The sequence below is a fragment of the Erythrolamprus reginae genome, chromosome 13 (genome assembly GCF_031021105.1).
Source record: "Erythrolamprus reginae isolate rEryReg1 chromosome 13, rEryReg1.hap1, whole genome shotgun sequence".
NCBI classification, from domain to species: Eukaryota; Metazoa; Chordata; class Lepidosauria; order Squamata; family Dipsadidae; genus Erythrolamprus; species Erythrolamprus reginae.
Genome location: NC_091962.1, coordinates 11,214,515 through 11,232,866, shown reverse-complemented (window position 1 = coordinate 11,232,866; position 18,352 = coordinate 11,214,515). Strand labels below are relative to the sequence as shown.

Genomic DNA, 18,352 nt, shown 5'->3' with positions numbered 1-18,352 from the left:
TAATGGGAAGATCCACCAGAGGGCAGGAACGAGGCTAAACACGCCACCCCTTTGCTGCCCTCTAGAGCTGGATTTTCATAGCCCACAAATATTTTGAAAGCGAAATAGTAGACTATTTAGATCTATATATATAATCTATTTATCTGTCTATATCTATCTATAATATATATTTGACAGTTAGATAATATATATTTCACAGTGTTGGTTTTTTTTAAAACACAATGGATTTTAAATTCATATATACACTGCTCAAAAAAAATAAATGGAACACTTAAACAACACAATATAACTCCAAGTAAATCAAACTTCTGTGAAATCAAACTGTCCAGGTAGGAAGCAACACTGATTGTCAATCAATTTCACCTGCTGTTGTGCACATTCAACTTTGTACAGAACAAAGGATTCAATGAGAATATTTCATTCATTCAGATCTAGGATGTGTTATTTGAGAGTTCCCTTTATTTTGTTGAGCAGTGTATATACACAGAAATATTTTCAATACATCTGTCTGTTTTATATATTATTATTATTATTATTATTATTATTATTATTATTAATTAGATTTGTATGCCGCCCCTCTCCGTAGACTCCGTAAATATGTGTGTGTGTGTGTATAAATATATATATTATATCTATCTATCTATCTATCTATCTATCTATCTATCTATCTATCTATCTATCTATCTACCTACCTACCTACCTATCTATCTATCTATCTATCTATCCATCTACCTACCTACCTACCTACCTACCTATTTATCTACCTACCTACCTACCTATCTATCTACCTACCTACCTATTTATCTACCTACCTACCTACCTACCTATCTACCTACCTATCTACTTATCTATCTATCTACCTACCTACCTATTTATCTACCTACCTACCTACCTACCTACCTATCTACCTATCTATCTATCTATCTATCTATCTACCTACTTATCTATCTATCTACCTACCTACCTATCTATCTATCTCTACATCATCTATCTATCTATTTATCTGTCTGTCTGTCTGTCTGTCTGTCTGTCTGTCTACCTACCTACCTACCTACCTATCTATCTATCTATAATATATGTTTGACAATCAGATAATATATATTTGACAGACAGCATTCAAAATATTTGGGTTTATATGTACTGTATATGAACCATGAATTTAAAACCGATTGCGTTTTTGTTTTGTTTTTTAATCGGGGATGGAGACAACTATTTAGGGCTCTTTTTCTCCGCACTGGGCAGGGAGTAGCTTTATATGAGAATGTTGTTTTTATTGATTGATTTCACCTATTGACCCTCCTTAGTAAACAATTCACACCTTGGTGGGACAGGTGCCTCATTCTTTCCGGGTGGCTGGCAAGGCAGTTTTCGGTGTTTTAATCCGAGGGATTTTTGGGGGATTATGCAGAAAGGAGATTTTACGGGCAGAGCGAGGCAAGATCTCTGGCCACCTGTGCAAGCGTCATGGGGTGTGTTTGTCACGCCAAGTTTGACTTGTGTGATCTCTTTCTGAGCAGACCAGGAAGACAAAAACCTCACTTAGTAACGTAGGTTTTGGGTTCCCATTGTGGCCGTAACTTGAATACGACCTGTACTAGATCCTCTCTTAATAAATGTCTTACTTAGCGACGTATGTTTTGGGCTCCATTGTGGACGTAACATGAACACGACCTGTACTAGATTCTCTTTTAATAAATGTCTTACTTAACGATGTATGTTTTGGGTTCCGTTGTGGCCGTAACTTGAGCAATACCAATAGTGGATCACCCCTTAATAAATGTCTCACTTGGCATAACAGACAGAACATAATAAGTAATAATATAGATATGTAAATAGTGAATCATTTTAGAAATCTCAGTAGAAAGAATTGTGGAAAATACCGGTGGGATATATTATAGAAGTTTACGAAAAGTTCTCAATAATTAAGAATTGACATATATTGGTGAGATATATTATAGAAGTTTACGAAAAGTTCTCAATAATTAAGAATTGACATATATTGGTGAGATATATTATAGAAGTTTACGAAAAGTTCTCAATAATTAAGAATTGACATATATTGGCGAGATATATTATAGACGTTTACGAAAAGTTCTCAATAATTAAGAATTGACATATATTGGTGAGATATAACTAAGTAATGTCGCCTGGCGGGACCCAGGGGAAGAGCCTTCTCTGTGGCGGCCCCGGCCCTCTGGAACCAACTCCCCCCAGAGATTAGAACTGCCCCCACCCTCCTTGCCTTTTGTAAACAACTTAAAACCCACCTCTGCCGCCAGGCATGGGGGAATTGAGATCCTCTTTCCCCCTAGGCCTTTACAATTCTATGCATGGTATGTCTGTATGTATGTTTGGTTTTTATATTAATGGATTTTTAATCATCAATACCAAATTACTATTGTACACTGTTTTATTGTCGCTGTTAGCCATCCCAAGTCTCCGGAGAGGGACGGCATACAAATCCAATAAATAAATAAATATATATATATATTATAGAAGTTTTACGAAAGTAAATTGTAAAATTTCAAATATTTGGAAGTATAATCAACTCCGGGAAACAACTTCTGCTAAGAGAGGGGCGGTAAAGAACCCCTTATATACTGTATGTTTTGTATTTGTTTGTATTTTGTATTGCCTTGTTTAAAAAAAAAATTAATATTTTTAAAGAATAAATAAATGTCTCACTTTGCAACGTATATTTTGGATTCCATTGTGGCTGTAACATGAGTATTACCTGTACTGGATCCTCTCTTAATAGATGCCCCATTTAGCAACGTACGTTTTGGATTCTATTGTGGCCATAACTCGAACACTACCTATAGTTCTCCCCCAAAAATAAGCCCCTCACCCTCCTCTCTCAAATCCCTTCCCAGGTAACATCTGGAGAGGCCGCACGTCGTACGTCCGAGCAAGGATATCAACCCCACCCACCCGAAAGAACTCATCCCATTGGATTCAGAAGAATCCGACCGTCGACCGGAAGCCTGAGGTGTGGGGGCGACCCGGCATGCCAGCCAGATCCTCTTGAAAGAAGCCTTGGAAGCCGTCCCAGAGGTTTGGGCGATGAGGTAAGGGGAGACGATTGCAATCTGCAAAAACCGGTTGCCGAGCGGATGATGCGGAGAAAGAATGCGAGGCAGCTATTGATTGAGATCTGGCGAGCGAGTTCCTTGGCATTCCAGCCTCCCGAAATCATTTGTTATCGTTCCTGGAGAGGGCTGACCGTCCTAGGCTGGCACGCTTTACCACTCGTCCTCCCCCTGCCTTCTCCGGGCCTTCGGTGGCGAACATCCTGTGGCAAGGAGTTCCCCAGGTTAATTGCCGGCCCTCATTGGAAAAGCATTTCCTTTTCAGTCAGCCTGGAATGAGCCGCCGAGGTTGACGTCAGTCGTCACTGTGGCTGGGGGGCGAAAGGTGGATGGTTGCGTTTTTAAACAAAAGCGGAGGAAATCCACTCGTAGAAGGCAGAATAAGAGACTTAACAATGGTTCATTTAGTGACCGTTCGAAATTGCAACGGAAAAACCGGGGAATTTGGCCGGATTCACTTAACAACGGTGTCATTCACAACAGCTACAGGGGGTTCACTTAACAAATAGTAGTTGAACCGGGCAAATTCGTTTTCATGAAATTTTGTTTCTCTTAGCGACTTAAATAGTGGGCTCAGCGGTAGTCGTAACTCCGATGGGCCTGATACGCGACGGTTGTAAGTGTGAGGACTAGTCGCACAAAAGTCGTACAGTTTAGCCCAGCTCGCTTTAACGGCCGTTTTCAATTGTGGTTCTAAGTCAAGGATGAAATCACGTTCGTTTAACGACCGTCTCGTCCGCCGAACCTCCCGCAACAATTCACTTAGGAATAAAATAAAATCATAACATCGTCCACCATTTATTTATTTATTTATTTATTTATTTGGTTAGTTAGTTAGTTAGTCCAATACACAATGAGGGTTTTAGTGGGTATACATCTATATACACATAGTAAAATACATGATGAAGGTTATAGAGGAGATACTCATAGTAAAATATATCTAAGAAATAATAGAAAAGAAGGTATAGTAATAGAACATATAGAATAGAATAGAATTTTATTGGCCAAGTGTGATTGGACACACAAGGAATTTGTCTTGGTGCAGATGCTCTCAGCATACATAAAATAAAATATACTTTTGTCAAGAATCATGTGGTGCAACACTTAATGATTGTCATAGGGGTCAAATAAGCAACGAGGAAGCAATATTAATAAAAATCTTAGGATATAAGCAACAAGTTACAGTCATACAGTCAACATGGGAGGAAATGGGTGATAGGAATGATGAGAAAAACTAGTAGAATAGAAGTGCAGATTCAGTAGAAAGTCTGACAGCGTTGAGGGAATTATTATTATCAATGAAAGAATAGAAGAAGAGATATAGGAATAGAAGAAAGGTATAGGAGATATAGGAGAGCAATAGGACAGGGGATGGAAGGCACTCTAGTGCACTTGTACTCGCCCCTTACTGACCTCTTAGGAATCTGGATAGGTCAACCGTGGAAAATCTAAGGATAATCTAAGGGTAAAGGGTTGGGGGTTTGGGGATGACACTATGGAGTCCGGTAATGAGTTCCACGCTTCGACAACTCGGTTGCTGAAGTCATATTTTTTACAGTCAAGTTTGGAGCGGTTAATATTAAGTTTAAATCTGTTGCGTGCTCTTGTGTTGTTGTGGTTGAAGCTGAAGCCGTCGCCGACATGCAGGACGTTGCAGCATATGATCTTGTGGGCAATACTTGGATCTTGTTTAAGGCGTCTTAGTTCTAAACTTTCTAGGCCCACTTCTTAAAACCGCCGCCTCTCTTCGAATAGAAATTCTGGCGGTCGTAAACTGGAGGATCTCCTGGGTTTTAATTCACTCAGCCCAGAGATCATCCTCTCCAGTGGATTATCTGATCTCCCCGAGGCGTTTTTCCAAGATCTCATAATTGAGGTCACCTCGATAACGCGGATTCACACAGGTCACCCACAAAAAAAATAAATTCTCATGTGCCTGAATCAAGCCGTCTGATTCACACCGATCGAATTTGATTCTGTGAGCCGAGTCAAACCTCGAAACGATCCCCCCCAAAAAAATCCCAGAGGCATCCCGTTTTTCCAAGTTTGGAATGCAACTTTTCCCGCCGGGCCTGCGATGTTGCAATCCACCTGTCACTCCTCATTCTTCTCCCAAAGTTTCTGAGTCATGCACCCCTTTTTAAAAAAATTTCAGATCCGAAAGCAAAACCTGAGCAAAGGCACCAGGACATGACAGACAGGTGACAGAATCTCGTCAGAGATTTCTAAAAGAAAAATAAATTTCCTGTTTCTACAGGGTTAATTATGGGCTGGGCGGCATTCCGAGCGTGGCAAGCTCACCGCTGAAGTGGAACGGCTTCGGGAAAATAAAAACCAAGAGCTCTAATTTTTCTGGTTTATCTGGAGAGGAAGTTGGGATGATTCGGGCCATGGAGGCGGTTCTGAAAATAAGCTGCAATTTCTTAAAGTCGGATGCGTTTCTTAAAATCAGATGCAGTTTCTTAACAACCAGATGCAATTTCTTAAAATTGGATGCAATTTCTTAAAATCAGATGAGTTTCTTAAAATCAGATGCAATTTCTTAAAATTGCATGCATTTTGTAAAATTGGATGATTTCTTAAAATCAGATGCAATTTCTTAACAACCAGATGCAATTTCTTAAAATTGGATGCAATTTCTTAAAATCAGATGAGTTTCTTAAAATCAGATGCAATTTCTTAAAATTGCATGCATTTTGTAAAATTGGATGATTTCTTAAAATCAGATGCAATTTCTTAAAATCAAGACGTGTTTCTTAAAATCAGATGCAATTTCTTAAAATTGCATGCAATTTCTTAAAATCAGATGATTTTCTTAAAATCAGATGCAATTTCTTAAAATCAAGACGTGTTTCTTAAAATCAGATGCAATTTCTTAAAATCAGATGATTTCTTAAAATCAGATGCAATTTCTTAAAATCAAGACGTGTTTCTTAAAATCAGATGCAATTTCTTAAAATTGCATGCAATTTCTTAAAATCAGATGATTTTCTTAAAATCAGATGCAATTTCTTAAAATCAAGACGTGTTTCTTAAAATCAGATGCAATTTCTTAAAATCAGATGATTTCTTAAAATCAGATGCAATTTCTTAAAATCAAGACGTGTTTCTTAAAATCAGATGCAATTTCTTAAAATTGCGTGCATTTCTTAAAATCAGATGATTTTCTTAAAATCAGATGCAATTTCTTAAAATTGCATGCATTTTGTAAAATTGGATGATTTCTTAAAATCGGATGATTTCTTAAAATCAGATGCAATTTCTTAAAATCAAGACGTGTTTCTTAAAATCGGAGGCGTTTCTTAAAATTGGATGCATTTCTTAAAATCAGATGAGTTTCTTAAAATTCTTAATTTCTTAAAATCGGATGCAATTTCTTAAAATTGCATGCATTTCTTAAAATTGGATGTATGTCTTAAAATTGGATGCAATTTCTTAAAATCGGATGATTTCTTAAAATCGGATGATTTCTTAAAATCGGATGCAATTTCTTAAAATCGAGACGTGTTTCTTAAAATCGGAGGTGTTTCTTAAAATTGGATGCATTTCTTAAAATCAGATGAGTTTCTTAAAATTCTTAATTTCTTAGAATCGGATGCAATTTCTTAAAATTGCATGCATTTCTTAAAATTGGATGTATGTCTTAAAATTGGATGCAATTTCTTAAAATCGGATGATTTCTTAAAATCGGATGCAATTTCTTAAAATCGAGACGTGTTTCATAAAATCGGAGGTGTTTCTTAAAATTGGGTGCATTTCTTAAAATCAGATGAGTTTCTTAAAATTCTTAATTTCTTAGAATCGGATGCAATTTCTTAAAATTGGATGTATTTCTTAAAATTGCATGCATTTCTTAAAATAAGATGAGTTTCTTAAAATCAGGTGCATTTCTTAAACTCAGATGTCTTTTCTAAAATTGGATAATCTTCTTAAGTATGTCAAGGTTGTTGCTTCTGTTTTTTCTCTTCTTCTTCTTCCTCCTCCTCCTCCCCTTCTTTCTTCTTCTAATGTTTTACCTCTGATCCTTGTGGGGATTGAACAAACACATCCTTCCAAAACTACTTTCTTTACTTAGCCAGGATATCAAACATTGTCAGTTGTTGGAACAGGAGCCGCCAAACCAGGATGCTGGGTAGTCATGGTTTAATAAACTGATCCCGTCTTTAAGAGAGTGAGTTTGCAAGCCTGGCTGGCTTTGTGTCTTTGGCAAACTTGGGCAAACTGAAAGGGGATCAAACCTCCTGGTGCAGACGCAATCTACCTTGCCTATACACATGCGCGGGGACGAGGGGTAAATTGTGCGCCGGGGCAGCGTGGGGGAGCGCGCAATGGGTGAGGGGGAAGGAATGGGTGTGGGCACATACGTGTGTGCTAGCAAATGGATACACAACCTTTTGGCACGCGAACCATCATTGCCCTAAATCATTCTGGACCAACGGCTGTCTAATCTCTCAAAAACCCTCCTGTGTTGAAGGATTCACAACTTCTAGTGGCAAGTCGTTCCACTGATTAATTGTGCTCACTGTCAGGAAATTTCTCCTTAGTTCTAACAGAATGGCAGAATTAGAAGGGAACTCGGAGGTCCTCTAGTCTGAAGCTGAAGACCCTATACTATTTCAGACAAACAGCTGTCTAATCTCCTCTTAAAAAATCCTCCTCCTCCCAACTTCTAGTGGCAAGCTGTTCCACTCATTATTTGTCCTGACTGTCGGGAAATTTCTCCTTAGTTCCTGGTTGATTCTCTCCTTGGGCAGTTTCCATCCATTGCGTCTTCTCCTTCGGAGAATAGGTGGACCCCCCACTTCTTTGGGGGCAACCCCTCAAATATTGGAAGATTGCTATCATTTTTACCCCCTAAGAATTGGTGGCTTCGAATTACCAACTCTGATCATTCCTCCCTGGCAACAGTGAGAAATCCAGTTTCTCAACAGCCGGGGTACAGAAACCCCAAGGAAAGAGGTTTACCCCTCTGGCCCAGCCCCTCTTAAGAGAATGACTGAGTTGAGAGGGACCCTGGAGGTCTTCTAGACCAACCCCGCTACTCAAAACAGGAAACCAAAATAATACTGCTCAAAAAAAAAAATAAAGGGAATCCTCAAATAACACATAGAAACATAGAAACATAGAAGACTGACGGCAGAAAAAGACCCCATGGTCCATCTAGTCTGCCCTTATACTATTTCCTGTATTTTATCTTAGGATGGATCTATGTTTATCCCAGGCATGTTTCAATTCAGTTGCTTTGGATTGACCAACCACGTCTGCTGGAAGTTTGTTCCAAGCATCTACTACTCTTTCAGTAAAATAATATTTTCTCATGTTGCCTTTGATCTTTCCCCCAACTAACTTCAGATTGTGCCCCCTTGTTCTTGTGTTCACTTTCCTATTAAAAACACTTCCCTCCTGGACCTTATTTAACCCTTTAACATATTTAAATGTTTCGATCATATCCCCCCTTTCCCTTCTGTCCTCCAGACTCTACAGATGGAGTTCATGAAGTCTTTCCTGATACGTTTTATGCTTGAGACCTTCCACCATTCTTGTAGCCCGTCTTTGGACCCATTCAATTTTGTCAATATCTTTTTGTAGGTGAGGTCTCCAGAACTGAACACAGTATTATTCCAAATGGGGTCTCACCAGTGCTCTATATAAGGGGTATATAACACATCCTAGATCTGAATGAATGAAATACAGTGTTCCCTCGATTTTCGCGGGGGATGCGTTCTGAGACTGCCCGCGAAAGTCGGATTTCCACGAAGTAGAGATGCGGAAGTAAATACACTATTTTTGGCCATGAACAGTATCCCAATCCTTCCCTTAACACTTTAAACCCCTAAACTGCAATTTCCCATTCCCTTAGCAACCATTTATATTATTACTCACCATGTTTATTTATTAAAGTGTATTTTAAAAAGTATTTATTAAAGGTGGACGAAAGTTTGGCGATGACGTATGACGTCATCAGGCGGGAAAAACCGTGGTATAGGGAAAAAAACAGCAAATTATTTTTTAATTAATATTTTTGAAAAACCGTGGTATAGCCGTTTCGCGAAGTTCGAACCCGCGAAAATCGAGGGAACGCTGTATTCTCATTGAATACTTAGTTCTATACAAAGTTGAATGTGCTGACAACAAAAGGAAATTGATGGTCAATCAGGGTTGCTTCCTAAGTGGACAGTTGGATTTCACAGAAGTTTTGATTTACTTGGCGTTATATTGTGTTGTTTAACACAATTTTTTTGAGCAGTGTAGAATCCAGAAATAGCGAGGTTGACACCAGGGATGGGAAGGGGTTGTTGGGGGCGAACATATGCCTGGGCTTCAGGGAGAGGGGATTGTATCTGGGGAGTGGACTAGATGATCTTTGGGGGACCCCAGGCTTTCCAGTTTTGAAGTTCTGAATTTCTCCCAACTGTTGTATAAAGTTACCCCACTTCCCGAGAGGCACATAAGCCAGGATTTCTATTTTTAAGACACTTCTATGGATGTGATTATTATAATTTTTAAAAGTCTTTTTCATAGAAACATAGAAGTCTGACAGCAGAAAAAGACCTCATGGTCCATCTAGTCTGCCCTTATACTATTTCCTGTATTTTATCTTAGGATGGATCTATGTTTATCCCAGGCATGTTTCAATTCAGTTCCTGTGGATTTATCTACCACGTCTGCTGGAAGTTTGTTCCAAGGATCTACTACTCTTTCACTGAAATAATATTTTCTCATGTTGCCTTTGATCTTTCCCCCAACTAACTTCAGATTGTGTCCCCTTGTTCTTGTGTTCACTTTCCTATTAAAAATACTTCCCTCCTGGACCTTATTTAACCCTTTAACATATTTAAATGTTTCGATCATGTCCCCCCTTTCCCTTCTGTCCTCCAGACTATACAGATTGAGTTCATGAAGTCTTTCCTGATACGTTTTATGCTTAAGACCTTCCACCATTCTTGTAGCCTGTCTTTGGACCCCTTCAATTTTGTCAATATCTTTTTGTAGGTGAGGTCTCCAGAACTGAACACAGTATTATTCCAAATGGGGTCTCACCAGCATTCTATATAGCGGGATCATAATCTCCTTCTTCCTGCTTGTTATACCTCTAGCTATGCAGCCAAGCATCCTACTTGCTTTCCCTACCGCCTGACTGCACTGTTCACCCATTTTGAGACTGTCAGAAATCACGACCCCTCAATCCTTTTCTTCTGAAGTTTTTGCCAACACAGAACCGCCAATACAATACTCAGATTGAGGATTCATGTCGAAATCCACCCACCACTCAGGGCCGTGCTGATCCGTGGGCAACACTATCTTTTTTATTTAAAAAATGAATTTTTTTAAAAAAATTATTTCCTTCTGAGCATGTGCAGAAGCCAGGTTTTGGCGCTGTAATTGCAATCACCAACTTTTTTCTATTTTGCTTTTTAATTTTTTTTTCTTACCACGTGGCGCAGGAGGGAGTTGGGGAAAAAAACCCTGCCCACCCTTGTTTTTGGATCTATAACTTTTTCTGTAACTACTTTATTTCCCGGAAAGGAGGAGAAATAGATTTTTAAGACCGCGAAACGAACAAAGAAACCAACATCGTGAAATCTGAGTTTTAAATTCAATTTATCACATTCTGGTTTTGGCAGCGATATACAAAATTTTATGTGCAACTTTTTTTTTAATATCTATATATCTATATCTATATATATATATACTTTATATATATTTAACAGAATGTTGAAGACATTGTTGAGGTACACATTTGAAAATGAGAGGTTTCAGGTTTTTTTCAAAGCAAATTTCTCTGCCGCTATTTTTTAAAAAAAAAAAAAATTGCAGAATTGGAGCTTTAAACCAGTCCCGGATTGAACACTGCCAACATCAGAGCTGAAAATTAAAAATATTCTAGATCCGGAGAATCTTTTGGGATTTTTTTTTGTTTTTCAGAGCTCGGCTAACAAAAACAAAGCTTCGAACTTCAAAGTTTAGTGTCAGGAACTCTGAAAATTAAAATTTGAGAAGACTTTAAATATATATATATATATTTAAACATTGAAATTTCTGTCTTCCGGCTCTTGATATATATATATATATATATATATATATATAAATATATATATATATATATATATTTAAACATTGAAATTTCTGTCTTCCGGCTCTTGATATCAAGGCAAGAAGAACCTAGTTTAAAGGAAAATTGAGTGGATCCAACGGGCCCCCCAAATAATTAACACTGCATGAAATAACACATTTGAGATCTCCCAGTTCCGCGGTCGTCTTTCGAACTCGGCTCAGCCTCTTCACTTGTTCCCTTTCGGCAGTCGGCTGCCCTTGGCGGCGTCTCCCATTATGTCCCAGTATTCTCCAAACTGGAGTTTCGCTTCTTCATTATCTCCCAGGCATTCGATCTTCTCATCCAAAGGTTCAACTCCCTGTTAGGGAACGAAAAGAAAGAAGAAGAAAAAAATGAAAAAAGGAAGAATGAAAAATTCTTTTCATCCCTGCTATTTTTTGTTTAAAAGCTCCCGAGGTTTGAGATTTTTGTTGAATGATGAAATTGTTGGTGTTTTTTTTTAGATGCAAACCTTTTATAGATTTATTGCCTTGCTTGCATTTTATTTTACAGTCCATTTGATGCATTGGGAATTAAGGATATATTTTTCATAGCAACTATTTTCAATGCAGTACCTTGTTTACAGTCAGTTATTAATTAGTGCATGTTTTTGCGAGATATATAGATATATATATACATATATTTGAGATGTGCAGGTTTAGTCATATTTATTGCACAATTGTCTAGTCTTTAATGGATATTTCCTTGTGCATATTTTGAGCAGTAAAGTCTGCTCAAAACAGCCCCCCTGTCAAACTGAGGTTCACTCTCTGCCTTATTTTAAAATCCTGAAATAAAACTTATATCTATAATAATTAATAGGAGTGGACATTAACTTCACAGCCCTTAATCCATTTGAAAATGTAGTTTAAACTGAACTAAATAAATTAAACTCCAAACTCAACTCAACTTAACCGGAACTAAAAACTAAACTGTAACTCTAAGTCTCAACTAAAATCAACTCAACTCAAAACTAAACTGTAACTCTAAGTCTCAACTAACTCAACTCAACTCAACTCAACTAAAAACTAAACTGTAACTCTAAGTCTCAACTCAACTCAACTCAAAACTAAACTGTAACTCTAAGTCTCAACTCAACTCAACTCAACTCAAAACTAAACTGTAACTCTAAGTCTCAACTCAACTAAGAACTAAACTGTAACTCTAAGTCTCAACTCAACTCAACTCAACTCAAAACTAAACTGTAACTCTAAGTCTCAACACAACTCAACTCAACTAAGAACTAAACTGTAACTCTAAGTCTCAACTCAACTCAAAACTAAACTGTAACTCTAAGTCTCAACTCAACTCAACTCAACTAAGAACTAAACTGTAACTCTAAGTCTCAACTCAACTCAACTCAAAACTAAACTGTAACTCTAAGTCTCAACTCAACTCAACTCAACTCAACTAAGAACTAAACTGTAACTCTAAGTCTCAACTCAACTCAACTCAAAACTAAACTGTAACTCTAAGTCTCAACTCAACTCAACTAAGAACTAAACTGTAACTCTAAGTCTCAACTCAACTCAACTCAACTAGGAACTAAACTGTAACTCTAAGTCTCAACTCAACTCAACTCAACTAAGAACTAAACTGTAACTCTAAGTCTCAACTCAACTCAACTCAACTAAGAACTAAACTGTAACTCTAAGTCTCAACTCAACTCAACTAAGAACTAAACTGTAACTCTAAGTCTCAACTCAACTCAACTAAGAACTAAACTGTAACTCTAAGTCTCAACTCAACTCAACTAAGAACTAAACTGTAACTCTAAGTCTCAACTCAACTCAACTCAACTAAAAACTAAACTGTAACTCTAAGCCTCAACTCAACTCAACTAAAAACTAAACTGTAACTCTAAGTCTCAACTCAACTCAACTCAACTAAAAACTAAACTGTAACTCTAAGTCTCAACTCAACTCAACTCAACTAAAAACTAAACTGTAACTCTAAGTCTCAACTCAACTCTAAACTCAACTCAACTAAAAATTAAACTGTAACTCTAAGTCTCAACTAAACTAAACTCTAAACTCAACTCAACTAAAAACTAAACTAAACATTACAGAATACAGTATAGAGACGTTTGCAAATGAAATGCCTATCTTAATCAGTGGTGAAATCCAACTTTTTTTACTACCGCTTCTGTGGGCTTGGCTTGGTGGCAGGGAAAGGATATTGCAAAATCCCCATTCCCACCCCGCTCTGGGGCCAGCTAGATGTGGTATATGTTGGTTCTTCAGACTCAAAATTCCCGCTACCGGTTCTCCAGAACCTGCTGGGTTTCACCCTTAATCTTAATTAATGCAGAAACAGTGCAATTGGCATTAAAATCCAGATTGGACTTTATTCTCTTGAAAATGCAACCTGGATTTTTGCGTTGAAACACAATCAGGGGTGGAGGGAGTTACCCCCTGCAGGGAGAGAAAAAAATAGAAAACCCCCAATTTATTTTATTTTCTTTTTTTTTAAAGGAGATCTTGGCAATCTGAAGGGGCCTTTTTGGTGGTGGCCTCAAAACATGGGAAATTTCTGCCCAACGGAATTCAGGAACCTCCCCCCTAGAAGACTTTTGAGCCGGGTTTCAACCCGCTGGAAGCCTTCTTACATGGAGGATTTATCGGCGCCCCGATGCCATCTTTGAAACCGTCAATGTCGGTCTCACCTTGGCTAAGTGCGGCAGCCTCTGTCCAACCAGGTCTTTCAACTCGTTGGGCGTCAGGCACTCTTTGTGTCCTTTGACGGCGTAACAGTGGAAGTTGTTGATGACAATTTCGATGGCGCGTTCGACATCGGTCAGTTCCTGACAGTCCTAAAAGCAGGCAAAGGAGGCAGGTGTGGGGAGAAGAGAACACATGGTGAGATTCATCCCGGCCACGCAAATCCCTACTGCACAATCTTTCCCAAAGTTGTCGGACCTGCCGAGCTCCTTCCTACACAACTGCACCCTCCCTGAAACAAGACAGCTCATTTTTAAGGCGTCCAAAAAAAAATTTTTATGCCAAAGTCTGGGACATGGTTTCACACTCAGCCTCTCCCCCCCTCAGTGAGGGAGACGTCATTCATTAGCCTAGGAAAACCCTAAATTTCAACAAACTAGTGTTTTCTTTTTTAAAAAATCCAGGTTTTAAACTGGGTTTTAAAAAAACATCCAGGTTTTAAACTGGGTTTTAAAAAAATACAGAAAAGCAACAAATTGAACAGTGCAAAACAGGAGCGAAGAAAACAGAAGCTGAACAATAAGGGGGAAATTCAATTTTTTGTTCGGTGGCAATACAGATACGTGTTGTTTTTTTACTCTCAAGCCAACAATAACTCAAAATATTTTTGTGGCAAGGCAGGGTTGTCGACGGAGAAACGCCAAGGGAAGAATATCGACCGGACATGAGGCTTTTTGAACTTTTTTCAAAACTTCCAAAACTTTTTGAAATGAATTGGTAGATTATCCCAGAGGACAAAATTAGGTTTATTTCTTTTTTAGAAGCATATAATTTCAGAAAAAATATACCTCTATGAATGATTGGCTAAAGTGTGTCATTATGTATTGACTGTGATATCTGAAGGTATATGGGCAGGAATGGATTGATGGAGAGAGAAAAAAGAAAAAAACTTTTTGCAAAAAAAACCCTGATATGATGCTACCTGGGCAGGTAACTCATTCTGATGTCCACCTGTCTCCTCTGGAGTTTTTTCATGGAAGTCAAGAAGCACCAAGCTGGGAGACAATTCCTAAATATTTCCCACTTCCCCCAAAATATTCCTAAATATTCTGAAACTCTTTCAAAGTTTTGGAGGAATTTTTTTGTGCCTTTTTTTTTTTGGCTCGCCCAAAAAATCCATCAATTTGAATCCCTCATCTGAAATAATTTGCTGTGTTTTTTTAAAATACTTTGGCTTATTACCAGCCAGGATGCCTCTCAATGTTGGCTTGAAACAAGCCAGGATGCCTCTCAAGAAAGAAAGTGAGTTGTTGACGTAGGAGTTTAGCCCAAACTACGATCAAGGCTGGGTCTTTTTTAATCTCCTGATCAAATCCACCTGTTTCTCGTAGCAGTTGAGGAACACCTGGTGGGCAAATTTTGTTTTTAAAAAAATAAAGATACACTGAGAAGAAAGTTTTGCCCGTAGCCACAATATTTGCAAAATTAGCAACCATTTTAATTTTCCCAGAATGCCTTGGTTGCAGCATCCATCAGGAAGGATTGCAGGGGAAAATACACCTGATGGAGCAAAATGGAGAAGAGATATATATATATATATATATATATATATATATATATATATATATATATATATATATATATATATAAAATTAAATATTATATTTAAAATGGATTTATTTTTCTGGGGAAGAAGGAAGAGGAAAAAGCAAGTGAAAAAAACTGTGCTTTAAAGCACCATCTGTCCAAATTTGGATTTTCACCTCTTTTTTTCCCTTAGTTATCCCAAATAAAAACGCTTGCATTACTCATTTCTTTCAAAGCAACATAAATATTGCAAATTTCCCACGACAGGTGTGCTTTGTTCATTGCCATTTCATTGCAAAACCTGCCAAATCAGATGATGGATTTGAGGCTGTGAAAAGGATGGTTTTCCTTGAATGAATCTGAAAGCTTGCAACACCGGCCTGACAAATATTTTTTGGGATTTAAAGCAAATGCTAGAGTAGATTTTTTTTTAGGACAGAAATTAGCCCCAATCAGCAAGGATTGTGGTTAGCAGTTGCTCCTTCCAGTATTTGGGCTGCAAAGACATTTTTTCCCCGCTGATATTTACAAATAATCTTTTCCTAGATTGTTTTGCTTGCGGGGGGAAAGAAAGAAATTAAATAAATTAAAATAAGAATAAACACAGCTTCTCGCCCGCAAGACACGGATCTTAGCAATCTGCCAGCTAACATTCTCACCAGCTGAAAATGTTTAATTTCGGGGCCACCTCTCTTATGACGTCAACGCAAGGAAGAGTTTTAAAACAACCGAGGTGGAAGAACCTGCTCGGATGCTAAAAAGACGCAGAGCTATCGGGGCGTTCCTTGGGATTCATTTATCTTGATAGATTGCAAATTAAATTTACAGGCAGCAGTTGGAACTGGAGGGCAGGGGGCACAAAGCCAAAGAGAACGTAACTGGATGGTCCACTAACTCTTTCGAACTCAGAACACGTTCCGAAATTGAATTCTAAAATTCCGGTGACTTTCGAAGTTCCCAAATCCCTGGTTTCCTTCCCGTTCTTTGTTTCTTGCTGGCCTGGAGAACAAATTGTGAGTCAGTCTGTTCAACTGGGCCTTATTTTTAATTCCTGCGGGAAAACTGAAATTGAAAAAATTGATCCTTCGGCATATAGATTTTTTAAATTTCTAGCGTGGTTTTGGAGACAAAAATATGATGGCTTTTGAAGGAGAAGATTGCTGCATTTTCATAGGCCTCCTCTGTCACTATTCTGATTGATTGATTGATTTTGTGCCATCATTTCTGGCAATCCCATAGTAGATGTGCTTTCTCCAAGTGCCCTTATCCTACAAGAAAAGTCTTGTCTTGCTCCAATATATTCAATTATTTTAAAATGATGGTTACCCCAAGAAAGCTTTGCCTTGAATCCAATCTGCTTTGTTAAAGTTTCAAAGAGAGACAAATTGCAAGAGAAGGAAGGGAAAAAAGAGGAAAACTTAACGGAAAGACGATCCAAACGGAGGAAAAATTAAAAACCAGTCTGGAAAAACAAATGAAATAAAAACACATGGATTCCCAAATGTCTTCAACCCAGATACAGATATATAGTAGAATAATGTCTTGGTCTAAATTAAAACGGAAGAGTTTGGCCATTAAACTTGAACATCACCAAAGTCTTTGGGTTTGGGTAAAGGAGGACCCATCTCCAGGACCAAGCTGTCTTAATCTTTGGTGATTTTTCTTAATTTTTACCCCTAGAATTGGCCTTCCTGCTGCATAAATCTCTTATATCCCTGTTCAAACTGGGGGGGGAAATTAAGATTTTTCTTCTAAGCAATTCTCCATCAAGGTTTGGAAAAGTGTCACCATCTCTGCCCACCATCATCTTCTGTAAATTAAATTTCTCCTCTCTCTCGAGCTCTTTTTAAAGGACGTGAGTCCCCGGCTTGGAATTAGGGATCTTAACTTTGGCACAACGACCTCTGGAAACTGCCGTGGAGATCTTCTCCAAATTTCACTCCTTGCCATCTCAAGACGCCCAAATTAGGCCCATCGTCTTCCATCTGTCTTTTGTTTCTCACCACCACTCGATCCCCCCCCCCATCCATACACACAACATGCAACCCACCCAACCCATTTCCCACCCACCCCTTTTCACCTTTCGCTTCTTGCCGCATCGACAACCCATCGCTCTCCCGACAGATCGGCTCCTCGCTTGTCTTCGACAAAATTGATCCCCCGTTCGGAAGATAACGATAACAATGGACGTCGGCGGGTTTTCCGGAGCTTGAGAAGTTGCTCCTGGGTTCAAGTGGGGTCTCCTATCAGAGGGGCAGGAGAAAAGCAGAACAGGATTTGTGTGTGTTTGTGTATGTGTGAGTAATGTTCCTTTTGGTGTCTGCGTTCAACGCTGAAGCAACTCCCACACCATGAGATCTGTTCAGGGCTGCCGTAAGCAAGTTTGAAAGAAATGAGTTGCCCAAACTTGTCCTACTGAGAAGATTTCGAAGAAGGGAAGAAAGCAGGAGAGTTGCCAAGAAGATGGAGAAGAGAAGGGAAGAGAAGCGAAGACCCTCCCTCAAATTATCCTCTCTTGGCTTTGGGGGACCTCAAGCCAGAAGGCCAACTTACCTGCTCCCTGAGGTTGGATGGTGCTGCTCTCGGTTGTCGCCTTGCCACGGTTTTATACCTCGAGGAGGTGTGTCCAGGAGACACCTTATGGAGGGAGCTGTGAGTTGCAAGTGTGGTGCAATATTGTGCTGACTGGCCCCCGGCCAGAAGACAATGCTCAGACGCCACCCATTGCTCGCGCCTTACTCACAGCTCAAGGAATGAGCAGGCTTCCTCCCTTCCCCCCTTCCACCGTCCCAAGTTCACCGGTCCTCTGGGTTGTCTCCTAGCACGTTGAGATGTTTTAGGAGGACTCACTTCACCCTGGTGTGGGGTACTCGGCCACAACCATATTTCCTGGAGGGGTCTGTAATATGGTAAAAGATTTA

At 38.9% G+C, this 18,352-nt stretch overlaps 2 protein-coding genes across 2 annotated transcripts in view; one reads left to right on the top strand and one right to left on the bottom strand.

The window, feature by feature from the left end:
• Positions 1-18,352, top strand: part of S100A1 (S100 calcium binding protein A1) — a 61,205-nt gene that overhangs the window by 14,634 nt on the left and 28,219 nt on the right. Inside the window, exon 2 of the mRNA XM_070766418.1 lies at positions 2,874-3,068. The gene's annotated coding sequence lies outside the window, so the exon portion shown is untranslated. The remainder of the gene's footprint in view (positions 1-2,873; positions 3,069-18,352) is intronic.
• S100A14 (S100 calcium binding protein A14) lies at positions 10,715-18,042 on the bottom strand. The gene is made up of 4 exons (XM_070766415.1): positions 17,985-18,042; positions 17,512-17,674; positions 13,850-13,996; positions 10,715-11,503 (listed from the first exon to the last, which is right to left on the bottom strand). The coding sequence occupies exons 2-4, from the start codon at positions 17,539-17,541 to the stop codon at positions 11,372-11,374; spliced, it is 309 nt and encodes a 102-aa protein (XP_070622516.1). The 5' UTR covers positions 17,542-17,674; positions 17,985-18,042; the 3' UTR covers positions 10,715-11,371.